The sequence below is a fragment of the Cryptococcus neoformans genome, chromosome 1, assembly GCF_000149385.1.
Source record: "Cryptococcus neoformans var. neoformans B-3501A chromosome 1, whole genome shotgun sequence".
NCBI classification, from domain to species: Eukaryota; Fungi; Basidiomycota; class Tremellomycetes; order Tremellales; family Cryptococcaceae; genus Cryptococcus; species Cryptococcus deneoformans.
Window position 1 is genome coordinate 758,324 of NC_009177.1, and position 22,180 is coordinate 780,503.

Here is a 22,180-nt window from a genome sequence, read left to right on the forward strand (position 1 = left end):
GGATTTCGCCGACGACACGCCGGGGGCCCACCCGCCGGTAGGTGGGTCGTCATTAACAATATATATAGAATAACCTCTGACCGTTGTTTAGCATGCACTTCGTCTCTCCATTCATACGACTGGCACTCCGTAAGACATGGGCAAAGAAGATTCACAACGTTCTGCCAACCATCCCGTAACAGTCACCCCCCACATATCTTCCACGCACGATCTTATCCAGCTTCCGCTACCTAACACAATCTCGCACAATAATGCCCGTTCCGGCGCCTCGTTTGCAGTCCGTGTGACGATAGGGACCCTTATCCTTCTCTGGACCCTCTTCAATATTGACGTTGTAACATCTCCCTTCAGACAAAACCCTTCCATAGACTCTCTCGATGACTCTTCAGCGGCTGGTTATCTCCGTGGTATCGCGACAAAGGGTATGAAATGGGCATTGCCGGCACCGAACCATCAACTTCACAGTACATATGGTGATCTGGAAAGTACGGAGATAGGAGAAGAAAGCATCAAGATGTCCCTTATTCCTCCAAAGTTGGCCGAAAAGATCTTCTTAGATGTTCCAAGCAACGATAGCGTCGCTGCGTAAGTCATCTGCCTAAGAAAACTAACCCAACCTAATGAAGTAAATTTAGAGCTTCGAAGAGGTATACTGGATATGCCCATCCTGCAGGTTCCGGATACGACTACGCCTCCGCTCTTACATTGAAGAATGAATGGGAAAAGGAGCTGGGCTTGCGAGTGTCAGGTCCACAGGAGTTTATCTACGATGCCGGAAGTCCAGAAAGCCAAGCTCGAGTGAAGAACGGCATGGACAAACTTGGTGTTTGGATTGATACGGTAAATGAATTCTGTTCAATTTTTCCATCTGAATGTGCGTGAAGCTCATCTGGTGACAGTACTATCCGGTCATGAACACTCCCGTCTATGCTGCAGCTACGCTTCTAACGGATCCTCCGTTCCATGCCAAGCTCCGCGAAGACATTGTAGACGGAGATTCTGATTCCGAGCTTCGAGATGAGGTTCCCGTTTTCCATGGATTGTCAGTCAGCGGGGATGTCAGGGGGAATTTTGTGTATGTCGGGTATGGCCGCAAAAAAGATTTTGATCTTCTCAAACAGAGAGGTAGGCTTCTTATCTATACTATGCAGTTCCAAATCGTGGTGTTAACATCAGATGAGGGGTTGATATCGACGGTAAGATCGTTTTAGCCAAGTATGGAGGCTGTTTCAGAGGTTTGAAAGTCAAAGGTGAGGTTTTTATGTGGTGTTGGCAACTATCAGACGTTGAAACATAAGCTCTTAGCGGCTCAAGAAGCCGGTGCTACTGGAGTGATCATCTTTACTGATCCAGGAAATGATGGCGAGATTACCGAAGAAAATGGCTATGAGGTCTATCCTAAGGGGCCAGCCAGGCAAGTGAGTGCTTCGGTCAGGTCGATGTAATACAAGCTTGATATAAACTCATACCATTGTGCTGTTTTTAGCCTAGTAGCGTGCAAAGGGGCAGTGTGCAATTCGTAATTATGCTTTCATTCTTCTCTGTTCTTGTAAAGGTCACTTCTGACACCTTTTCACAGCTCTCCAAGTACCCTGGTGACCCTAGTACCCCAGGGGAACCAGCTTACAAGAACGCTTCCCGCCTCGAGGGGGGTAATCAACCATCTATACCATCGTGGGTACCGACTTCGCTGGCCTTTCTGTGATTGCCAGCTTCTAACATTGCCTAGGATCCCCATGTCTTATGAGGACGTCATTCCGTTCCTCAAAGCACTTGAGGGCAAGGGTATACATGCTTCTGACTTGGGGCCAGATTGGGTTGGAGGTTTGGGTTATCATGGCGTTGATTACTACATTGGTCCCAGTGATGTGGATCTGCATTTGGTCAACGAAGTCAATACCAGAGTTATGCCCATTTGGAGTAAGTAGGACAAAAGCAACTGCGCATCCGCTTACCACACCGTTTAGATACAATGGCTGTCATCCCAGGCCACATAACGGACGAAGTGATCATTCTTGGTAATCACCGAGACGGTGAGTTTACCAACGTGCATCATGTGTTAACCAGCTAATGATCTCTGACCGATTAGCATGGGTGCTTGGAGCCTCCGATCCTAACTCAGGTACGGCCTCTCAATTCGAAGTCATACGTGGCCTAGGTACCCTTTTGAGGAAAGGTTGGAAGCCCCTCAGGACAATTATGCTTGCCAGTTGGGATGCGGAAGAATATGGGCTAATCGGTAGTACCGAGTGGGCTGAAGACTTCGGAGACTGGCTGCAGACGAACGGTGAGTTTACGAGTGTATCGGACGCATAACCATTCAGATGACCTGATCATCCTGAAGCTGCTGCTTATCTCAACATGGACAGCTCTGCATCCGGAAGCAACTTCCACGCATCCGCCTCTCCTGTGAGTTGATGTTTTAACTGTGTCTCCGTCAATCTAACTGACCCATTTTGTCTTTGTAGTCCCTCGCCCTTCTCGTCCGATCAGCGGCTGAAGAAGTAGAATCAAGCTCAAGCCCTTCTAAATCAGTGTTCGACACCAGATTTGACGCCGGCAATTGGGAACAATTCAACATGGAAAAGCTTGGGAACCATGTTGGCCTGGGGGTTCCACTGTCGGAAAAGAAAGGGTCTGGGATCGGCGCTTTAGGGTAAGCTATGTTGGGGTGCTTCTTATATGGCATGGGAAAACTCATGCCACCTAGTTCTGGATCTGACTTTACTCCCTTTCTTCAACGATACGGTGTATGTTAACTGAGACAGGGCAAATGGAACCATGGCTGACTTCAATGACAGATTGCTTCGAGTGAGCTTGGGCATAAGGGTGGTCCTAAAGACGCTGTGTATCATTATCACAGCATCTACGATTCATTCACTTGGCAAAAGAAGTATGGCATCACCTACATACTGCATTGCGCATACTGACGCAATGGATTTAGGTTTGGAGATGTCGGTTTCCATCGACATACTGATGCAGCCAAGGTCATTGGCTTATTGCGTAAGTAACGGTCAGGTGGAAGTGCTGGTAGATAAGGACTGACCGCTGTATTGTGAAAGTTTTGCGTCTGGCTGATGGACTGATCTTACCTCTCAATACCACCCAGTACACCCGCGATCTCGAGTACTATCTTGAAAAGTACGTCACGTTGGACCTTGTGCAATCGTCTGACCATTTTCAGGGTCCAGGATGTCAGCAAAATTGATCTGAGGACTTTGGAAATTGATTTTGAACCGCTTGCTGATGCTATCGAAGCTGCCCAGACTGCTTCAGGTGAACTGGACAAGCAACGGCATAAGGCACTAAAGAAGCTTCATAAGTTGATAGGAAAACCCGCGCATGGCAAGTACGGTATCTTCAAGACAATGTTACGTGGATGTGGGTGGAGAGTTGAAGAGGGTAAAGAAGTCGATTACAGTTTGCAGACCTGGGAGGAAGGTCCAAAAGAGGGAATCTCCTCCTTTCCGCACCCTAGGCTTCCTTTCCCATTACCTACTCCAGGAAGGATTCGTGAAATTAAGAAGGTCTTGAAAGAGATTAGGATCATCAATAGGAAGCTGCAGAACTTTGAGTCCGGTTTCCTTTCACAAGATGGTTTAAAGGTTGGTGTGCCAATTTGGCCTTTCTTATCACCAAACTGAGCCGAAGTCTTTACAGGATCGAGAATGGTATAAGCATAAGGGAACGGCCCCAGGTCTTTGGCTTGGCTACGGTGCCACAACTGTAGGTGTTGAATCAATGTGCTGTTGAGTTATTGCTGAAGTCTCACCATCATAGTTTCCTGCTCTCACTGAAGGTCAGTACCAAAAGTCTTCCAAGACAATAACCCTCTTATTGATGCCTATAGTTATAGCTATTACTATTGACCACTCCCCTAAGTTGGCGCAGAAAGAAGTTGATGAGCTAGCGAAAATGATAAACAAGATTGCTAAGTACCTTGTGGCTTGAATGGGATCAGCTGTTTTTTGCTCTTAATATGTTAGCTATATGTTACCGCCGAATAAATTACTTTACAAATAAATGAAGGCCTAGTAGCCTCTTCTGAATAAATGCAACCGTGACAGGAATTTTCTGAATGCAATATGTATATATATGTACCTATAAACTATCAGAAAACCTGATCCGATGGACGGCACTGCGGCTCACGCATTCAGTTCATCGCGTTGCTTGCTGTCGGCGAGCTTGTCGCGCCCGGAATGTCAACAACAAATAATAGGAACTCGTCTCGACTCACCATCCCTTTGTATGCTCATCATTTTATCTTCTTCCCTAACACATATTCGCCGCTTGCAACAATGGCAGAATGTCTCAAGACTCTTCTATCTGTGCCTTCTGCACCATCTTTCATCTATCTTCATCATCCGCACCATTCGTCTCTCTCCCTTCCCTTGCCATACAGCCAAAAACATTTAGTCAAGATTGATACGATTGAACATCGTACCCCTCGACTACTGCTTAATGGGATCTTACTTCGGTTAATCGGCGGAGATACGGATGTGGGTGAGGCCAGAACCTGGGATGAGTTCAGTCTGAGACTCAAACGATGGTGGAGTGACAAGGTGTATTTGGCCGAGGGAAAGAGTAAGGGCAAACAGACGGAAACATATGCGAAAGATGAGGCACAGGAAAGGAGCCTGGTACTGGTCATCACACATGCGGAGAGACTGAAAACAGTCATGGGAAATAATTGGCCTGTGATCGTTCGACTAGCCGAGCTTGTAAGTCGGCGTCTATGATACGTATAACAGCTGACTTGCTTTTGATGGCAGACTGGTGTGCGGAGTACAGTCGTACTTGCCTCTTCAGTACCCTGGGACTATGTACGTCCTCCTCGAGCTGATGCTCCAGAACCTCTGCATGTCTATCTTCCTTCTCCTTCGCGCGATGGTATGACTGTGAGCCGTATAAGACGGATTGCCATTACTGACTTTCGATAGAAATCAGAACGGCGCTCCTTCCAGCCTCCGCTCATCCTCTCTATCCTCGGTTCCTTGATCTTCTCCTGTCAACAATTTTACCCCTTGTGACTCCTCCCATTGAAGAACTCCATTACTTATCTAAATCGCTCTGGCCGCTGTACACATCTACTCTCCCCCCGCATTACGAGATGACCCATCTCGGTCTTCCATATCCTGATCCCGCCAAACCTCCCCCAAAATTGGCAGTTGATGTCAAGCTCTTCACTACCCTTCAGCATCACATCACTCTCCCCTTAGCTTCAGCTGTAGAGTCACTTCTACCAAGGCAAATCGGCCACCTGGAATTCGTATCTGCCCTTCGTCCTCATCCTGGTAAAGAGAGGGCGTTACCTAAGCTTCCTGAACGCCCTTTACCCCTTGCTGCGAGACTTTTACTCATTGCAGCTTACTGTGCTAGTTACAACCCGTCCAAAACAGACTCGAGGCTCTTTGGGAGAGGATATTCTGCAAATGGGAAGAGGAAAAAAGGTGGTGGAATGAGACGGACCGGGTACGGTAAAGTCCGAATGGGCAAAGTAAGTAGTTTTCATCAAACAAGATAGACTGACCGCGAATGGCTCTCAGGTTCCGCAAAGACTCCTTGGCCCTAAACCTTTCCCTGTCGACCGCCTTCTTTCTCTTTTCTTTGCGATTTACGCGGAACATGCACCTCGTCCTGCTGAACTGGAGCACCTCGAGGAGTCCTCCTCGGACGATGAGTCAGTACCCCTAACCTGGCCGCCAACGATAGCTACAGATAACGGAAAACGAGATCGTAAACGCAAGAGAGAAAGAGAACAGGAACAGGCCTGGGACGATGAAGTGGAGTGGTTGATGGGTAGTACAAAGTTTTGGGGGATGGTAAGTATATTTTGATCTTTTTTGGAGCCCTGCTGATCAGACTTAGTTACCTGAGCTAGAATCCCAGGGTTTGTTGAAAAGAGTGTCTCCACCTGATAGGCTGGACAATATCATGCTCCGTTGTGAAATTGATTATGAGATGGCCAAAAATTTAGCGAAAGATTCCAAGCTGGGTTTCACCCTCGATGACTATCTCTACGAAGCGATCATGTAATTGATCAACCCCATTATGCATTTCCACTTCTTGCTTCTGTATTGATAACACACTAGAAAGAGATAGATTAAGCAGTCCATTCGAGGTATCCATCCTTTCCCTTCTTGCAACAAGCATTCACAACTTCTTTGACCCGCTTTATGACCTCATCCCTCCTAGTCCCTCCTACGTCGCCCTGGGCATCCACAAATTGCTCGATCAACTCTTCCTCTAAAAGCGCAAATGCGCCGGAGCCTGGGGCATATCCATCAACTGCTGCCCGCACAGCCTCTTCAGATGGAAGACCATATTTTCGGAACTGGCCCCAGGTAGAGTCTCTACCAGAATCGAGCTTGCTCGCGGAAGAGGGAGTGAATTCAATTTCGGGTTTGTCAGCGACGTGAGGTGATGATGCAGAAAAGAATCTTGAGTTAATATTCTGAGGGGACAAAGACTCTTCGTTGATGTCCTTAGGTGCCCACGCAACTGGGCCTTTGGAGCGATCAATAAGCACCGCCGAAACACCAGTGATGAAGTCATCTGTCGCACGGTTGGTTCCGGAGTAAGCAGTGGCCATTGATATGTCGTTCAACAACGTTCGGTCAAGACGACGGATCTCTCGGGCCTTGCGATAGTTTTGAAGGGCAACAGCCATACCCGTCGGGGAGCGAGCTTCCATTTGAAGCTTCTGATGGGCAGCCCATTCCTTGACCTCAGAAGAAAGTTTATCGTCTGATTGTGATTTGTCTAGGGCAGCGTAAATCTCTTGAATACTCTTCTTATTAAAAGTTTTGTCAAGGAACTTGCGAATCTCGCCCTTGATGGGAGTATGCCCGTCAGGGGAAGATTTCGATGAGGCTTCGCTGGTAGCAGAAGCGGGCGCGGTATAGGCGGAAATCAAAGAGGAAATGTTCGCAGGAGTGGGGGAAGGGTGCTGAGTGATCTGGTAGACGATATCCGAGATGTTGTTTTCGGTCACATAGTGCGTAGCAATACCAAGTTCACTGAAGTACATCAGTATGTTGATCAATGTTAGGATGTAACTGCTACATACTAGGCTGCACGACCGTACACCTCCTGGCCGGTCACCGCTAGCCAAGCGCCGATGAACCCATCGAGTTGAGCGAAATAGTAGTTGGAACCGACGTCAGGGGAATAGCCAATCTTGGTCTCAGGCATGGCGAAGATGGTGCGGGGAGTAGCTATTCTGATGTGCGCAGGGAGAGAAAGACCGCCGCCGCCACCCACTACACAATGATCAGTAAGTCGGTCGAGTTTGCGATGATAACGCACTAGTAACACCGTCAATGACAGCGACATAAGGTTTTCCCAATCTTGCGAGCAACCAGTTGAGCTGAAATTCACTTTTGAAAAATGGAACCGCTGTTTGCTTGCCCTCCTTAAGGTCGAGGACGAGTCCTGATGATGAAAAGCAAGTCAGATTTTGACCGAATAATGAAACTCAGCTTCTTACGCTTTACGTCTCCACCGGCGCAAAATGCCCGACTATCGCCTGTTCCGATGATGACTTTACAAGAATCAAGTTCCCGCCAAGCCTAATTCGGGTGAAAATGCGTTGGAAAACATTTATGAATCTCAGCTGTATGCGGGTTGAAAAAAAGACGCACCTTGATTTTACTTGAGAGAGAATCGATCATCTCAAGGTTGAGGGAATTCAGCTTGGCAGATCGATTGAGCTTGTATATCCTAGTGTCTTGCTGAGACTCGAAAAGCACGAGTTCCTGCAAATGATCAGTTTAGCGCTCTGCGGGATTGACACAACAAGCTGCACTACCTGGACATATATACGTACCTCACGCGGGGCGGCCATCTGCGCAGATGAAGAGAGATGCCTGTTGAGTACTGCGAGCCTAGAGGTGGCCGTTGGGCGAGACATACGCTGTAGGAGCTGTATGCGAGCTGTGGAAGACATTGGGGGCGGAGGAAGGAAATATGAGATTTATAAGGGTGATCTACGGCTATATAATTGCGCGATGAATACCCAGCTGGCTATTTTGGATGCCGAAAGAATAACTCGATGGAGACCCCCCTCATGTCCGTTCAATTTGAATCTTACGTAAAACTGCAAGCAGTGTTGCTGATTTGGGTCATTAATCCGTCAATCATCTTGGCGGTCTTTATATCTAATTAAGCATAAAAAGGGACAGAACGCAATGCACAGTAAAAGGGACAGACAAGCAAAAAAGTTGGTGTCCTCCCGGCTCTCTCTGCGCTGCTACGACTGTCCAATCCTCTTAAAGCACGTATGCCAAACCAGCCAGAATGATCCGTTACCGGCCTATCTGTCATTTACGAGAAATGAAAACTGGCTTGATTACCGAGTTAAACCCAAACACAAAATCATGAGATCTTGGTGGGACTCGAACACACGGGCTAGAGGAGACGTGGCCGCAATGTGGCAGCGCTGAAGAGAGGAACTCCGTGAAAGTAAAAGAGCACCTTCCCCTAAGCCATTACAGCATAAAAGAGTTCGTCCATATTGCTCCTTTATATGGAACTTTCCGACTAACCGATTGTTACATGCAGGGTTGCGCGCATAGTAAAAATAAATGACGAAGATCGTGTTCAGGCGCATACAAGGCGTTCAGGCTCTTTTGTTTTCTTTGTTTATCGTTCTTTACGACTCCAATTTATTCATCTTACACCCTATCTAATCTGTCATTTGACTTGATACAATAAGGTGCAGGTCTTCATCAGTGCAATAACATATCTGAAGAGCATCGCACCGGCACAATAGCTATCCGTCACTTCTAAGTGATACGTTTGGCTTGGACTTATCAGTGTGCTACCGGATCTTCAGCACGGTCAAACATGCAGTCTTTAAATGCCTTGGGGAACAGGCAAATAGCGAGTTTGAATGCAGACTTGTCTAGAATGGAGAATGGTGAAGGAGGCCCGGCAATTCAAGGTGAGTTGCGCGACAGTTCAACCATATCCGGAAGAGTTATAGACATGGCGTATGTCACCCTTCTCACAATGAATTGGATGCTTATCCATCTCTTTCAAGGTCAAATTACGACTACTCTCAGTGCTCTATCGCGACTGATAGACGATTATGATTCCATGGCGAGGAAGGAGATGGTTACCGTTGCCCGGGATAAGGCCAACACGTAGGTTCGATCTCTGTCTAATTCGGTCCAGCCCAAAAAGCGAACCGTTAAACTGATTACGCCAAAAGTCGAGTAGCAAGGTTAAAAAATGAACATAAGGAACTTAAATCAAGATTTGAACAAGCAAAAAACGAAAGTCAACTCAAAGTGGGTTGAGCGATTGTCCAGTTGCAGTTCCACTGATATGGTACCAGGCCCGGCAGGATTTGCTCGGATCATCTTCCTCCTCTTCCCCCTATCCATCAACAGCGAGTACTTCTGTGTCTCAGCGTCGCGCGCCAAATCAATCATCCTTCGCAGAATCTCCATTTGCTTCCTCCGACCCTCTCTTTCGGCCCAATCACCCTCCATCATCGCGCGAGGATTTTGCTCTTCGCGAACACACTTTCTTACAAGAGTCTGAGAACTCTATAGATCAATATATTGCGCAAGGAAGAGCAGTGCTGGGGAATCTTGTTGAACAGAAAGGAATGTTAAAGGGTACTAAGAGAAGACTATTGGACGCCGCGAATACGTTGGGAATGAGTAGAGAAACTATAGGATGGGTGGAAAGGCGGACGTGAGTAGTCTGCTGGACCTGTCATGTGGATCCTAACAGTGCATGAAATTAGCAAACAAGATGCTTGGATCTTCGGTGCGGGAGCAACATTCACATTGTTTAGCTTCTGGGCGATTTGGTATTACTTGGGATAATCACGATATCGACCGGTCATCTACATTATCTCTCACCATTAGCAAACAAAAGCAGTATGTCGACGGGACAATGAATCTTATATAATTACATTGGGGCATTAAAATGGGGCCCGTCTCTATCCAGCCCCCCCCCCACGCGCAGTTTATCTCCTTGTTGCATTCTTCTTCTTTCCTCCGTTCATTTCGCTTTAATATGTTCCCAATGCTAGAAACTGTCGAATGATAAAGATAGCTTGATATGCAACTTGATGTGATAACACTCTACTACTTCGCTACCTTTCTTCGGTCTTTTTCGAATTTTTCCTTTGTCACTTCAACTGTGTGATTTATTTGGAGTTGCAACAAAGCCACCCATGCCTATCGACTGATGAAACCTTGTCAGCGCGTAAAACGCACAATAGTCATAACGTTGGTTCTCATTGCTTCCTGAGCGTAGCGACTTAACTTGCACTTTAACAAGAAAAAGGAAGAGACTTATTCGTTCTTCTCTGGGCATAGGTTGAAGTTCCGTCGGAAACAATTGGTCTAATAAACGAAATCGTCGCCACGATGTCACAACAAGTCGTTTCCGAAGTACTGCGTGATACAAAGTCCTCTCCAGGAAATCTCTCTTCTCAGAGTTCCCCATTGCCAACCGCCTGGTCTGAAGCGAGACAGGCGACATCTATCGCGACTAACAGCGGGCAAGACAGTGGTGATTCAGAAAGTCAATCAAGTCGCGCGGCATCAGAGGCTGACGACGACGAGCCAAATAACTGGGACAGGGACAGGGACATTTCAGACAACAGCGAAGGCGCATCTAATCACAGTAGCAATCCAAGTACAAGCTCATTCTCCACGGATCAACAGTTTTACCGTCCTGAAAAGGCTAGCGAAGTGGGCTCTGATTCTAACTCTGATACCAATCACTCTTTGATACCATCACAACGCTCAAGCGATATTGAGTACGAAGACGAAGCCGAAAAAGTACCCGGTCGGCAATATAACAGCAGCCCATCTTTATTCATCGACCCGTCTCCTGGTGTGTTCGCAATATCGTCAAATGAATCTTACAGTGTAGTAGCCACCGAAACTGGATCACAGCAAGGGTCTACAACGCTTGTATCTTCGAAAGAAGAAAGATATACATTGGCTGAGGACTCGAGATATCTGCTTGCGGCCCATTCCAAAAGAGACAGAACCGTGCAGCAAGTCATGGCCCGTTTCTCCGCCCTTTGTGAGTTTATTCGCGAATACTGTTGAAATAGGATCAGCAATACTTACATGTCTCAGATATTTTCCCGATACTGGTAGCTGTTCCACTCACTCTTCTCCTGTCTCTCAATACTATTCTTCTCACTCCATTATACAATACGATTCCCTTGAGCCTGCATAATGTCGCCCTCTACGCATTGTATACTGCTCCACCAACTCTGCTGTACTGGGCGATGACGCTCGAGCGGTCCGCGAGAGAAGTTGTATCGGCCAATGTGTGCATTAGCCTTGCAGCTCTAAATGGAGACTTAGTCGCCGTCCTAGGAAGAAGGCTGGGGAGCTTGATGGGGAGATTGGCTGGCCCAGAATGGGGCGCTTGCTTTGCAAAGGCTATTCTAGGCTTTGGTGCTGTGGGGGGAGGATTGACATTTGCGCTTTTATGTTTTGTGAGCATTAGGATCCAGCGCTTATAGTATCTACTAAATTTTGGTGATAGGATCACATCCTCCCGATTACTCCGGCTAAAAGTTTGGCTGGCCGAATTCGAAATTTAGCCAATATCTCTGCTAGATCAACGGCGTTTATGTTGCATCTTTGGTTTGGCCAGCGTCTGCTGGATAGAAGATTGTCCGGCAGTGTCATGTTTCTTACCCAGAGCCCGGAAAAAGCGGTACGTTTTGTGTCCACAATACGGAAGCGAACAGTCCATGAAACTATTCCAGATTCTCTTCATAACACTATATCTCACTACAATCCATCTCTTTGTTCGCCCTGGGCCATCCTTAGCCTCATCCTTGAATGGACTGTATGGTTTCATCTCCGTTGGCTTAGGAATCGCTCCTTCCAAACGGTCCGAGATATCGAAATATACCGCACTTTTACCTAAACGAGCCCCTTCATTCATTCTCTTTCTCCGACTCCCTCTCCTTGTCTTAGCTCTACGCCAGCAGATCTTCCTCCGACCCCCTGGCCAGAGAACCGATCCTTATGTGACCGCCCATGGAGAATTAAGGGTGCTGAGCTCGGAACAGAGTTTTACCGGAAGGGTGGTGGTCGGCGATAATTTAAAAGACGGGTATAGATTTTTGAGGTGTGACCACTCAATTCTGGGAGGGCGTTGGTTCAGAGAAAGGGAAAATAATGGCGAGAAGACAATCGAATTGGGGGATTCGTGGGTGGTTGTTGCTGTTCCATCAGCTTGAATCTGACAAAGCGCAGGATTTTCGCAGTGTTCAATTTACAGGAAGTGATGACTTTGGCTCATAGGTCGGATGAAAAAGAATCGCTTATCACAACTTTGGACCTCACTACGGATCTAAAAGTAACATCTGAAGGCAAGGAGGATGAAGAACCATCACGCGGCTCTCGTTCTAATAGGGCCTTAGTCATGTGAGTGAAGCTTGAGATGCTGCTGTCATCGATTGACCAAAACTTACAGCGGTCTCGGGGCTGGTATCACGGCGCAAGGATTCTTGAGACGAGGATTCAATGTTGATGTAGTCGGTAAGTTCGTACTCTCTCAAGGCGTGACCGTCAGTGCTATCTAAATCATCTCCAGAGATCGATCCAGCTGTCTTCACTGCTACCGAAATATACTTTAATCTTTCTTCCTCCCATCTAACATCCGTGAACCTCTTGGATGGTTCTGTCTTCGTTTCCGAGCTCGCATCATTATCTCGTGTCAATACCACCGATCCTTCACTCGATTCGGAGACGTTGACAGCTTTGGAAAGGTTACCTAAATGGGACTTTGTGGTACAAGATTGTTTTACAGGAGGGTCAGTACCAGGAGAAATGTTCACCAAAGAGTTTTGGGAGGATCTGGGTGAAATGGTAGCAGAAGATGGGCTCATTGCCATGGTGCGCCCTCTCTTGATCATAAGCGCTGGGGTTGACAGGAAATTAGAATTTTGTCGGATTGAAGATGAGCAAAGCCTCAAAAGCGGTATTAGTAACCTTAACATCTGTATTCCCACAGTGCAGGGCCTTTGGGGATGGATATGAAGTCAATCAGGGGCCAAACGATATAACTAACATGGTAAGATGGCCGCAGGTCTTTCGCATTCATTCGACGGAGAGCTGACCTTCAGGGTCCAAAGGTCGTTTTCTGCACTGTGAGTTGATGTAAGAAAGGCAATTATGAGCGTCAAACTCACTACAGAGCGTATTAGAAAACTTATTCTCCAATACTGACGTTCCGCCGCCCTCGTCCATCGGACGTCCATCGCTCCCCTCTACGTTCACATGTATTCTCCACCTTCCTCCCCAACGAAATACAGTTGGACTCGATCATATCTGAGGAAGATTATCATGATACTCTTATGACGTTGAGAAGGGGGGATACAAAAAGGTTGGATTACTGGCAAAAGGAGACAGCTATTGCTACTTGGCGCGCAATGCAGAACAGTACGTATTATTCCTTTCTTGCAGAGCGGTTGCTGATGAGTAGTCAGTCTTAACTCCGGAGATGTGGATGGCTTACTGACTGCAGGATCATAAAATTGCATGAAATTACTGTACAGATATATAGATGTACATATACTTATATATAACAAGAGTGAAATTTACAACCTTCACCATCATTGGCGCCTAACATTTGTCGATGTACATTATCAAGACAAGGACTGAACTCCTTCGTTTCGCCATACAAGGACAGAGCAGATTCCCCCGCTCAATTGATCTTCTTCGATGATAAGGCCTTCATAGCCTATAAGCCCTGGTTTTTCGGACGCAGTCAGCATCGTATGGCTAGAGGAAGCGAAGTCACTCACTACTCTCCCCAACGTTCATGACGCCATCTAGGCCACCCTCTACGACTCTATCCAAAACCATCACAGGTGGCTCCCCCGACCTTTTTTTCTTAGTACTACCGGCCCCACTTTTGGAAGCTTTTCTTGTCTTGTCAGAAGTGGAGCGTTTCTGTTCATCAATTTCTTCTTCGTATTGGGAGGGTTTGGGGAAAAGGGAAGAATGAAAAGCGGCGACGCTGGAAGTAAGATTGAGTGTGCCAGAAGAGGTTGACACAGTCCAAGGGCAGCGAGCATAACGTTGGAATAAGGGTGTGCCCGGCTACCACGCAGAATTAACTTTAAATGTCACGATGTAAAACGAGACATGACTTGCAATGTTAGAGTAGCAGAGGATTTTATGAACCTTGAACTGAGGAGAAATTAAAAAATCTAGCCCATACTGAAAGTAATTCCAGAAGCCTGGGGAATTGTTTTTTGTTAGAGAAACGTCTGCAGAATTTGGACCAGCTTACAATATCCGGGTTCACTGGTTCCACCCCACATCTTTTCTAATCTGTCGTCTTCTTTCCAAAATTTTCTCAAAGGATGACCCAAATCTAACAAAAGATCCTGTGCAGTGGTTTGTCCCAAGATAATTTCTAGAGGTTCTTCTTCGGCTATAGAGAGGACAACGCCTTTGTTTGGCTGATTCTGATTAGTTCCACGAACTGCGGAGTGGATATTCTGCTTACCTGCACGTTACAAGAAATCAACTGCCCAGGAAGGCTTAAACGTTCACCCTCTTTCCCGTTCACGTCTAGTCTTCGCACGAGATCCTCTCGCCCACCTTTCCCTTCCGAGCTCATCTCGAACTTTATTCCCGGGAACACCAATCCTCTACCCTCGTCGGCAAATGTAGGTCCAAATATCCTGCCAACTTTGGCCCTTGTCAATGGCTGTTCTGGGGCATACAGGAGCTGGGTCTCAAAGGTCAAAGTGATGTTGGAAAAGGCAAGAGAAGGGAACGATATCAGTGTCAAGGTCTGCGATGGATGGGGGAAGTAAAGTGTCAATGAAGGTAGATGAATCACCACGGCGGACTCATGCGGGTGCTAAGTGTCTGTCAGTGACTGTGGTCCACGGGATGTCCGATACGAACCTGAGGGTCCCATGATAAGCTGAATTTGGGATACTCGTTCTTGCGTGTGCGGAGGAGGTCGAGGACGTGCCATAGTGTATCGCCTGGGGTGTGTTAGCTCTGGGAAGGGCAAATAGGATGCACTGACCAAGGTGAAATATGCCTACTGCTTTGCCTGGGGAGATCTGGTAGTGGGCCATTGTTCGTAGGGGGATGAGGCGTCAAGCAACGGCGACATTCATGCTGCCATAAATAATGACGATGCTTCATCATCATCGGCTTCCTGGTGGCGCGACGCGCCGCCGTCGAGGTATGTAATAAATAATAGTAGACTAACTGTAATTAGGAAATCACTATTCCAAGTTAACCAGATTAATCATACATCGCTTAATTATTTCTACCCGCCGTCGGAGTGCGAATGACTTGTAATCCTGGAATCTGGTAGGTGAAATCTGTGCTAGCGATCACCATTAGAGTTCTAGTGGCCTAATTGTCGCTCTAGAGGCATGTGGGACATTCCTCAAATATTCTGGAACTAGCCAAAACCCTCGGACCTTGGGCCCTAGTAGGAGGCCGCCGAAACAGCCCCCGAGGGCTTGTGTCGAGCCTAATAAACCATGTCCTACGCACGTCGTTTGTACATCTTCGCGTTTGTTGCTCTATCCATCGGGGCAAACTTTATCGATTGACGGGTAGAAAGAATACCAGCGAAAGCCCACATCGGACGTCTCATCTGCTGACCTATCCAGTCAGCTGGCTCCGTTTATTAATTGTCATTTTTTAAGGGCAGCGAGCGGTCGCGTCGCGTCACACCGATCATCATTTCGCAGTGCGGGACATGTGCTTTTACAATCCACACTTTATTACGCATCAACGACTATAGAGTATATCGCTCGTGCCCTTTTCTCATGTGATAATGGCAGAAAAAAATAGGGACGGGACGATAGAGAGTCAAAATGCCGGGGGGGCGGAGGCGGGGAACACAGATGACGAAGGAAAAAGAGTCCTTGAGATTATCCAGCCACCACCACGACTCCGCTTTATAAACTGTAAGCTTGGAAGCTCGTCATCGCAAGGGTAAAGCATCGAATGACCTCACGGCGAAAGCCTGACCTATTCTTCATTGCTATTGGCTATTTTCGTCCAGATATGGGATACTATCAGTCTAATCATGGCAGGGGGGTCTGTGAAGGAAGAAGTACAAAAGCCAGTGAATTACTATGAATATTGTCCCCCTAAAGACTTTTTGACGCACCCGTTGTAAATCGTCTACTATTACTAACTCGGCGCCTTTATATGCTCTCATCAAGAGCATTCAGCCCTAGGACTATTTTCAATCGAGCCGCCCTTTCTCCACTGGCAATTTCCACTCGCTTCTTTGCAAGCCCCACAACCAGCAGCATGGCAGGTAACACTTCTGTAGCAGACGCAGTCAAGCATGATCACCGAGAGCTTGAAGAGTATTACGACCAGATCATCAAAGCTACTGATGCAGACACGAAGACCCGGTACCAAAACCTGTTCACCTGGGAACTTGCTCGCCACTCCGTTGGAGAGGAGCTTGTCGTTTACCCTGCTCTTGAGAAGTATGTAGATGGTGGCAAGGCATTGGCCGATAGAGATAGGGAAGAACATCAGAAGGTACGTACTCCACCTTAGATTGGCAGGCGATTTCACGAACTAACGCCCACCAGGTCAAAGAGATGTTGTACAAGTTCCAGCAACTATCGCCAAGTGATAGCGAATTTGAACCCACCATCAAGAAGTTGATGTCCGATCTGGCCGAACATATCAAGGAAGAAGAGACAGAAGACCTCGTCAAGTTGGAACAAGCTGTCCCGAGCTCTGAATCGAGTAGTCTCGCCGCAAGCTTCAAGAGGACCAAGATGTTTGCCCCCACTCGGAGCCACCCCTCCGCGCCTGACAAGCCTGTAAGCATAAGCGGGCTGCAGTCTTCATTACACGTTGTGTGTTAATCCTGGTTTACTTTGCAACTTAGCCTTTTGAGACCGTTGCAGGTTTGCTCGCTGCCCCTCTGGACAAACTAGGCGATGTCTTCCGAAAGTTCCCCAATGAGTGAGAATTGCAAGCATCATTAGTATGCTTTATAAGTGTAATGAAGTCGCGAAGCTTGTTCCGGTCCTCTGCCGTAGTCTCGGTTTTCAAACTTGTATCCATATGATTATTTGGCTCCCGGAAGATGGCGAAGCCATGTTGAACCATGATGTATGATATGAATGGTAATCAAGATTGTGACATGCGATTCTATCCCCTTTCTCTTCCCTGTATAATGTACAGGGGGGGAAACAAGAAAGACGAGATGAAACGGGATGAACTTCTCAGGTACTTTACAGGTAGTTGATAAAAAGACCGATGATACAGTAGTAACAGCCTGGCGACAGCTCATATTCATTCGACAATAGGTGAGCTTTGTTTTCTTGAAAAGCAAGCTCATTTGGGTCAGTCCTGTGTGGTATGAATGAACTCGTACATTGCAAGAAAGCTGATTGAGGAACAAACGAAGCTTCAATCGATGGCGATCGATCGTCCCATTAATTAGAACGCGTTTGTATTATATTATGTAATACAAAACAACAGGTTATGACGTCAGTGTTGTCACACAGGAGGTCCGGAGTTGTCGAGCATGAGCAGCGCGTTCATATGCTGAGAATGTAGGAGGTTATCCTCTTCCTAGGTTGTCTCCGATGCACTCAAAACCTCAAAGATGACAACGCCCACCACCCAATCCCAGCCTGTAACATTTTCATCTGCTCAAGATGAGAATTCTGCAATCGCCCAATCCCTAGCAGCCAGGCGACGGCGGTCACTAGCTTCAATTTTGCGGGACTTCCGAATTCGCCAGTCCGCTCATAAAACAACAGGAGACCGCGTAGTAGAGGAAGAGTCGGAAGAAGAAGAAGAAGAGGAAGATGAGTATGACCATCCAGAGAGGATAAATACCCTTGATCTGGAAGCATACAAACGTGCCATGGGTGATATGATAAAGATGGAGCAAAGCGGGGAGGTTATTGACCCCGACAGTATTGAGACTGAGGCCGCAGGATTGGAGTTTGTGTGGGACGGTGAGCTCCTAATTATGAATCATGCATCCCAATTGCTGACATCTGGCAGTCTTGTTTGAAAATCAACGAGGGTAAGATACACATGTCATGATATGCAGGTGGGGTAACTCATCACGATGGCAGGATTTACTTGCTAGGAACGGCTTATTACTCGTCAAACACCCTGCTTCCAAAAGACCCGTCCACGTTTACAAGGCCAGATCGCACGGCTCCGATCACTTCTTCATTTGCTCTAGCCGACCCTTCTCAGAACCCTACTGTGCAGCCAGTCAAGTCTTCGAAGAAATATCTTCGCAAAGTTAAAGCCAAATCATCTACTCCCACCCAATCTAACAAAACATCATACACACTTGAGACTTATCAGCCGCCATCTCCCGAATGGGAATATTTGACCCCTTGGATGGTGAACATGCGTACTGGAACAGATGAGCTAGGGTGGAGATATAATGCATGGTTCAGGAAAAAAGGATGGAGCAGCCATGCCGGGAATTTGGGCTGGTGGGGATGGGTAAGAAGAAGGGAATGGGTCAGATTGAGGGTCAGGAAGCCCCGTAGGAAAGAAGAGGACAAACCGTCGGAAAAGATATATCGAACACCGAGCTACAAGTTAGAGGATCTGCTGAATGGAGAAGTTTCGGGCAACGCTTTGAGAATTCTGAAGTTAATGGGGGAGCTTGGCGTGGATCGTGAGAGACTCGAACTCTGGAAGAGCTGGCTAGATGGCATCCAAAAAGGGGGGCAGGTCTGGAACAGACTGCAAGAATTATTAGCCGATAGAGAAGCTGTAAGTACGCTTCTTTATTACTTATCAAGCTAACTCATCGCTTTATGCAGTCGACCCTACTCCATCGCCAGTTCATTCACTTGCCTTCTTACCAAAAATTCATGGATCTACTTTCTGACCATTCGCTCTCTACTTCGCCTGCTCACTCAGATACGCCCTGAGTTTTTCCAATGCTCTATACCTGTGAGAGATCTTGTTCTTTTCTTCCCCATCCATCTCCGCGTACGTTCTTCCCCCACCCTCAAGAGGCTGGAAAATTGGGTCCCAGCCGAAGATCTTGGAGCCCCGAGCAGGGACGATGTTGCCTTCAGTGCGGCCTTCAAAGAGGATAGGTTCTTCGCCCGGCCCTGGAGAATATGCGAATGTACAGAGAGCAGTTGCGCGAGTGGTAGGGAACCCGTTGAGAAGAGTGTTTAGACCTATCCCGAATAGCCATAAGTAATGGATTCGAGACACAGAGCATGCAACGTACCTTCATGACCAATATTAGCCAAGAAATCTTTAATGTAAGGTCCAGGCAATCCGTTGAGAGCTTCGAAGCAGAGAGCTGTATCTTCAGTCACACAAGCTGTCCCGAGCTAATCGATCGATTAGCCTTAATGATAGTGGTGGGAGATGAAAGAGATTTTCTCGACCTTTTCAGCGGCTACCTTGCATTTGGCAATAGCAATTTCTTGCGTAGTGCCTTGAAGCTCAGGAACTGCTTCAGAAGTTAGATAGCCATTGCGGGTATATAAAATGTCATTAAAAGAACAAAGAACATACCATCAACAGATTGAGAGGTCACCTCAATACCACTGTCACCGGCAGCCAGGATGGCTTTGACTTCTCGAAGCTTATTGGCGTTGCCTGTAACGAAGACTGGGAAAGTTTAAGCGTCCGCCTATGTGTCTGTCGTCGTATGAGAAGCGTACCAAAAGAAGTCATATTCGAGGGATACTGGTAGAGATGTAGAGGGAAAGCAACGATAACGATTAGCGTCGGAGACGGAGGGTTGATTACAGATTCAAATATAGTCACCCAGCCTAATTAGCGGAGAAAGGCGGGTCAAATACCCTTCCGCGCGTTTCGTTACCAACTTAATTAAGATTTCGACATGCAGTGTGACTAGACAAGCAGCGAGCTGTCACCACATCTATTCGAGCCATGGAGAGCTTTGCTGAGTCCCAGAAAGCTTACTATTGCAAAGCGCCATTGCATCGGTGCTCCAAAAGGTCATGGCCAATCACAGATTGCTCTCTGGTTTAACATCCTTACAACAAAGTCAGCAAGACAAAGTTGGGCGTGACAGTATGGGGACACTCCAAGGCACAATCGTGAGGTTAATACTCGTACGTACTCACATGATTCGCGGACGCACGGCAATCTCGGACGCCAAACCTCGCAATACCGTGCATATCATTAGCATCATATCTCCACAATGGCCGATTCTATGACCGTCGCACTTTAGCACAAGACAACAACTTGGTGACAGCCATCAGAAAGTCGCAGATTTATACCGGGTCTCAAAGTCATCCCACTACGACCGGCACGCCGGCGTACGCGCGTTCCATACGAGCTCGGCCTCTCGAAACCTTTCTATCATGCAGGAGGAGGAATTGGATCAAAAAGATCGACAAATATGCTGAGCGAGGCACCCCTGCGAAGATGAACAGCAGGTTCCAGTCTCTCGATGTCGACTTCTTCAACACCCTCAAGACAGCGTACCATCGTCAACTGGATGAATACCAGCTTGGTAGCTCCGTTAGAGGGGTGGGAAAGGGGATGTTTTGGGGTTGGCACCAGAGGGCGTGGGGGGAGACGGCGACCTCACGCCAAATTCGAGGGACTTGGAGGAAATCAGGTTTGTTTCCTCTTGACCCTGCCGTCATGGAGACTGAGGAGCAAGCGCAGAGCAGTCCTGCCCCTCAAGCTGCCGCTGAGGGCCCTCTCACCCCCCACAACCTCCGCATCCTTTGCGTGAACAAATGGATCTCCCAACCGACATCCTCCACACCTACAGATCTACGGATCTTGAGGAGTACCAAGTTCTCCCCATACTTTGACAACTGCGTTGGTGCCCTTGATGGCACCCACATCAGGACGACAGTCAGGGGGGAAGAAGCCAAAAGGAGCTGGCGTAACCGCTACTCCTACATCTCCACCAATGTTCTGGCAGCGTGCGATTTTTCGCTGCGCTTTGTCTATGTCCGGCCCGGTTATGAGGGGTCGGCCAATGACCAGAACGTACTGAATAACGCCCTGGAAGACAATTTTGTCATTCCAAAGGACCGCTTTTACCTGGCTGATGCTGGGTATGGAGCTCATCCTGGGCTGCGACTTCCTTTCCGGGGCGTAAGGTACCATTTGAAAGAGTGGGGAAGGGCCAACACCCGGTAAGTCAAGTTTAAGCATCTAAGCGGCTCTAAGCTGACCAGAACATTGATAGACCTCGTAGCAAGGAGGAGTTGTACAATCTTCGCCATGCTTAAGCACCTAACGTGATTGAGCGTGTGTTTGGCGTGGTCAAGGAGAAGTTCCCCATTTTGAAACAAGGATCGGAGTATACTATCCGCGATCAGTGTCGAGTGATCATAGCAGTATGCATCTTCCATAACGCGATCGCCACACATGAAGGTGTCGACCTTCATGGCGAAGAACTCTTCCCCAGCATCCGGATGGCACAGGATGTCTCCATGGCTCACAGAGCCGATGCTTACGAGGTCAATGACCCAAAGAGGAAGCAGGAGCGAATTCGGGCCAGAGAGGAAGCAGAAGAGGCCCTGTGGAGAACTGGGGAGAGCACATGGGGGAAGACAGTGGTAGAAAATAGAAAACAATGTGATAAAATGAGGGACAGGCTGGCTAGGAAGATGTGGAGGAAGTACCAGGAATACGGGCATGCTAAATAGTCGTGACGGAGTTAGTCTAGCTGCTCGTTTAGATAGATGACTACGTGGTCTTGTTCGTTCAGATTCTATACCCTACTTTAATTTTCTCTTTTGTAGCTTTCTGATCTTTCCTCATCACTATCTTGTACACTGCTCTCTGAGACTGTTTGTACGAAGGTGCTGAGTGAATACCAGTTCAACAAGTCGATGTATTTTGCTTTGTTTCAATTCGACTCTGGCTATTGTCTCGCCTCACATAACAGCACATCATCAGAGAACTTCAATGGATTGAACGACGTATTCCCTAGCATACTCCCATTCATGAATCCTTAGTATTTCTGTTGAGTAACTGCCTTAGGGGGGCCAGAGTGGAGATTGCGGAGGCTGCGGAAGTGGGATAACCATTATGTCAGATGATGACAACGATGATGTGCTTATAGATAAACGAGTTGTTGGGTATCTAGATAATAACATTTTAGCTTGTAGTGGCGACCGTAGAAATGTAAATAGGTCCATAGTAGCTTTGGTATTGAACTGCTTTCA

The 22,180-nt window shown here is 47.4% G+C and overlaps 10 protein-coding genes across 10 annotated transcripts; 7 read left to right on the top strand and 3 right to left on the bottom strand.

Moving 5' to 3' along the window:
- Positions 1–136: 136 nt before the first annotated feature.
- CNBA2810 (hypothetical protein) lies at positions 137–3,951 on the top strand (the record flags this gene model as incomplete). Its single annotated transcript, XM_773188.1, has 19 exons — positions 137–585; positions 636–840; positions 900–1,125; positions 1,182–1,250; positions 1,306–1,418; positions 1,487–1,674; positions 1,730–1,920; positions 1,968–2,033; positions 2,090–2,287; positions 2,345–2,409; positions 2,469–2,656; positions 2,711–2,750; positions 2,802–2,893; positions 2,945–3,003; positions 3,063–3,141; positions 3,185–3,605; positions 3,661–3,726; positions 3,781–3,799; positions 3,857–3,951. The coding sequence occupies 19 exons, from the start codon at positions 137–139 to the stop codon at positions 3,949–3,951; spliced, it is 2,829 nt and encodes a 942-aa protein (XP_778281.1).
- Positions 3,952–4,298: 347 nt separating this feature from the next.
- On the top strand, positions 4,299–6,036 carry CNBA2820 (hypothetical protein; the record flags this gene model as incomplete). Its single annotated transcript, XM_773189.1, has 5 exons — positions 4,299–4,721; positions 4,773–4,890; positions 4,941–5,497; positions 5,547–5,822; positions 5,869–6,036. 5 exons carry the CDS (start codon positions 4,299–4,301, stop codon positions 6,034–6,036), a joined length of 1,542 nt encoding a protein of 513 aa, XP_778282.1.
- Positions 6,037–6,103: 67 nt separating this feature from the next.
- Positions 6,104–7,948, bottom strand: CNBA2830 (hypothetical protein; the record flags this gene model as incomplete). The annotated part of the gene is made up of 6 exons (XM_773190.1): positions 6,104–7,019; positions 7,070–7,262; positions 7,309–7,434; positions 7,490–7,571; positions 7,644–7,757; positions 7,829–7,948. 6 exons carry the CDS (start codon positions 7,946–7,948, stop codon positions 6,104–6,106), a joined length of 1,551 nt encoding a protein of 516 aa, XP_778283.1.
- Positions 7,949–8,847: 899 nt separating this feature from the next.
- On the top strand, positions 8,848–9,839 carry CNBA2840 (hypothetical protein; the record flags this gene model as incomplete). The annotated part of the gene is made up of 5 exons (XM_773191.1): positions 8,848–8,944; positions 9,044–9,146; positions 9,215–9,293; positions 9,341–9,705; positions 9,758–9,839. The coding sequence occupies 5 exons, from the start codon at positions 8,848–8,850 to the stop codon at positions 9,837–9,839; spliced, it is 726 nt and encodes a 241-aa protein (XP_778284.1).
- A 1,194-nt stretch (positions 9,840–11,033) lies between these two features.
- Positions 11,034–13,518, top strand: CNBA2850 (hypothetical protein; the record flags this gene model as incomplete). The annotated part of the gene is made up of 11 exons (XM_773192.1): positions 11,034–11,055; positions 11,112–11,479; positions 11,530–11,703; positions 11,756–12,204; positions 12,252–12,422; positions 12,472–12,536; positions 12,592–12,893; positions 12,940–13,071; positions 13,124–13,147; positions 13,205–13,439; positions 13,487–13,518. 11 exons carry the CDS (start codon positions 11,034–11,036, stop codon positions 13,516–13,518), a joined length of 1,974 nt encoding a protein of 657 aa, XP_778285.1.
- Positions 13,519–13,645: 127 nt separating this feature from the next.
- Positions 13,646–15,100, bottom strand: CNBA2860 (hypothetical protein; the record flags this gene model as incomplete). Its single annotated transcript, XM_773193.1, has 7 exons — positions 13,646–13,749; positions 13,805–14,102; positions 14,157–14,242; positions 14,296–14,467; positions 14,515–14,874; positions 14,922–15,004; positions 15,049–15,100. The coding sequence occupies 7 exons, from the start codon at positions 15,098–15,100 to the stop codon at positions 13,646–13,648; spliced, it is 1,155 nt and encodes a 384-aa protein (XP_778286.1).
- Positions 15,101–16,196: 1,096 nt separating this feature from the next.
- Positions 16,197–16,980, top strand: CNBA2870 (hypothetical protein; the record flags this gene model as incomplete). The annotated part of the gene is made up of 3 exons (XM_773194.1): positions 16,197–16,541; positions 16,595–16,831; positions 16,900–16,980. 3 exons carry the CDS (start codon positions 16,197–16,199, stop codon positions 16,978–16,980), a joined length of 663 nt encoding a protein of 220 aa, XP_778287.1.
- A 645-nt stretch (positions 16,981–17,625) lies between these two features.
- Positions 17,626–18,928, top strand: CNBA2880 (hypothetical protein; the record flags this gene model as incomplete). Its single annotated transcript, XM_773195.1, has 4 exons — positions 17,626–17,983; positions 18,033–18,054; positions 18,107–18,767; positions 18,818–18,928. The coding sequence occupies 4 exons, from the start codon at positions 17,626–17,628 to the stop codon at positions 18,926–18,928; spliced, it is 1,152 nt and encodes a 383-aa protein (XP_778288.1).
- Positions 18,897–19,694, bottom strand: CNBA2890 (hypothetical protein; the record flags this gene model as incomplete). Its single annotated transcript, XM_773196.1, has 5 exons — positions 18,897–19,186; positions 19,240–19,345; positions 19,403–19,467; positions 19,533–19,628; positions 19,682–19,694. 5 exons carry the CDS (start codon positions 19,692–19,694, stop codon positions 18,897–18,899), a joined length of 570 nt encoding a protein of 189 aa, XP_778289.1.
- Positions 19,695–20,414: 720 nt separating this feature from the next.
- Positions 20,415–21,238, top strand: CNBA2900 (hypothetical protein; the record flags this gene model as incomplete). Its single annotated transcript, XM_773197.1, has 2 exons — positions 20,415–21,142; positions 21,196–21,238. 2 exons carry the CDS (start codon positions 20,415–20,417, stop codon positions 21,236–21,238), a joined length of 771 nt encoding a protein of 256 aa, XP_778290.1.
- Positions 21,239–22,180: the final 942 nt, after the last annotated feature.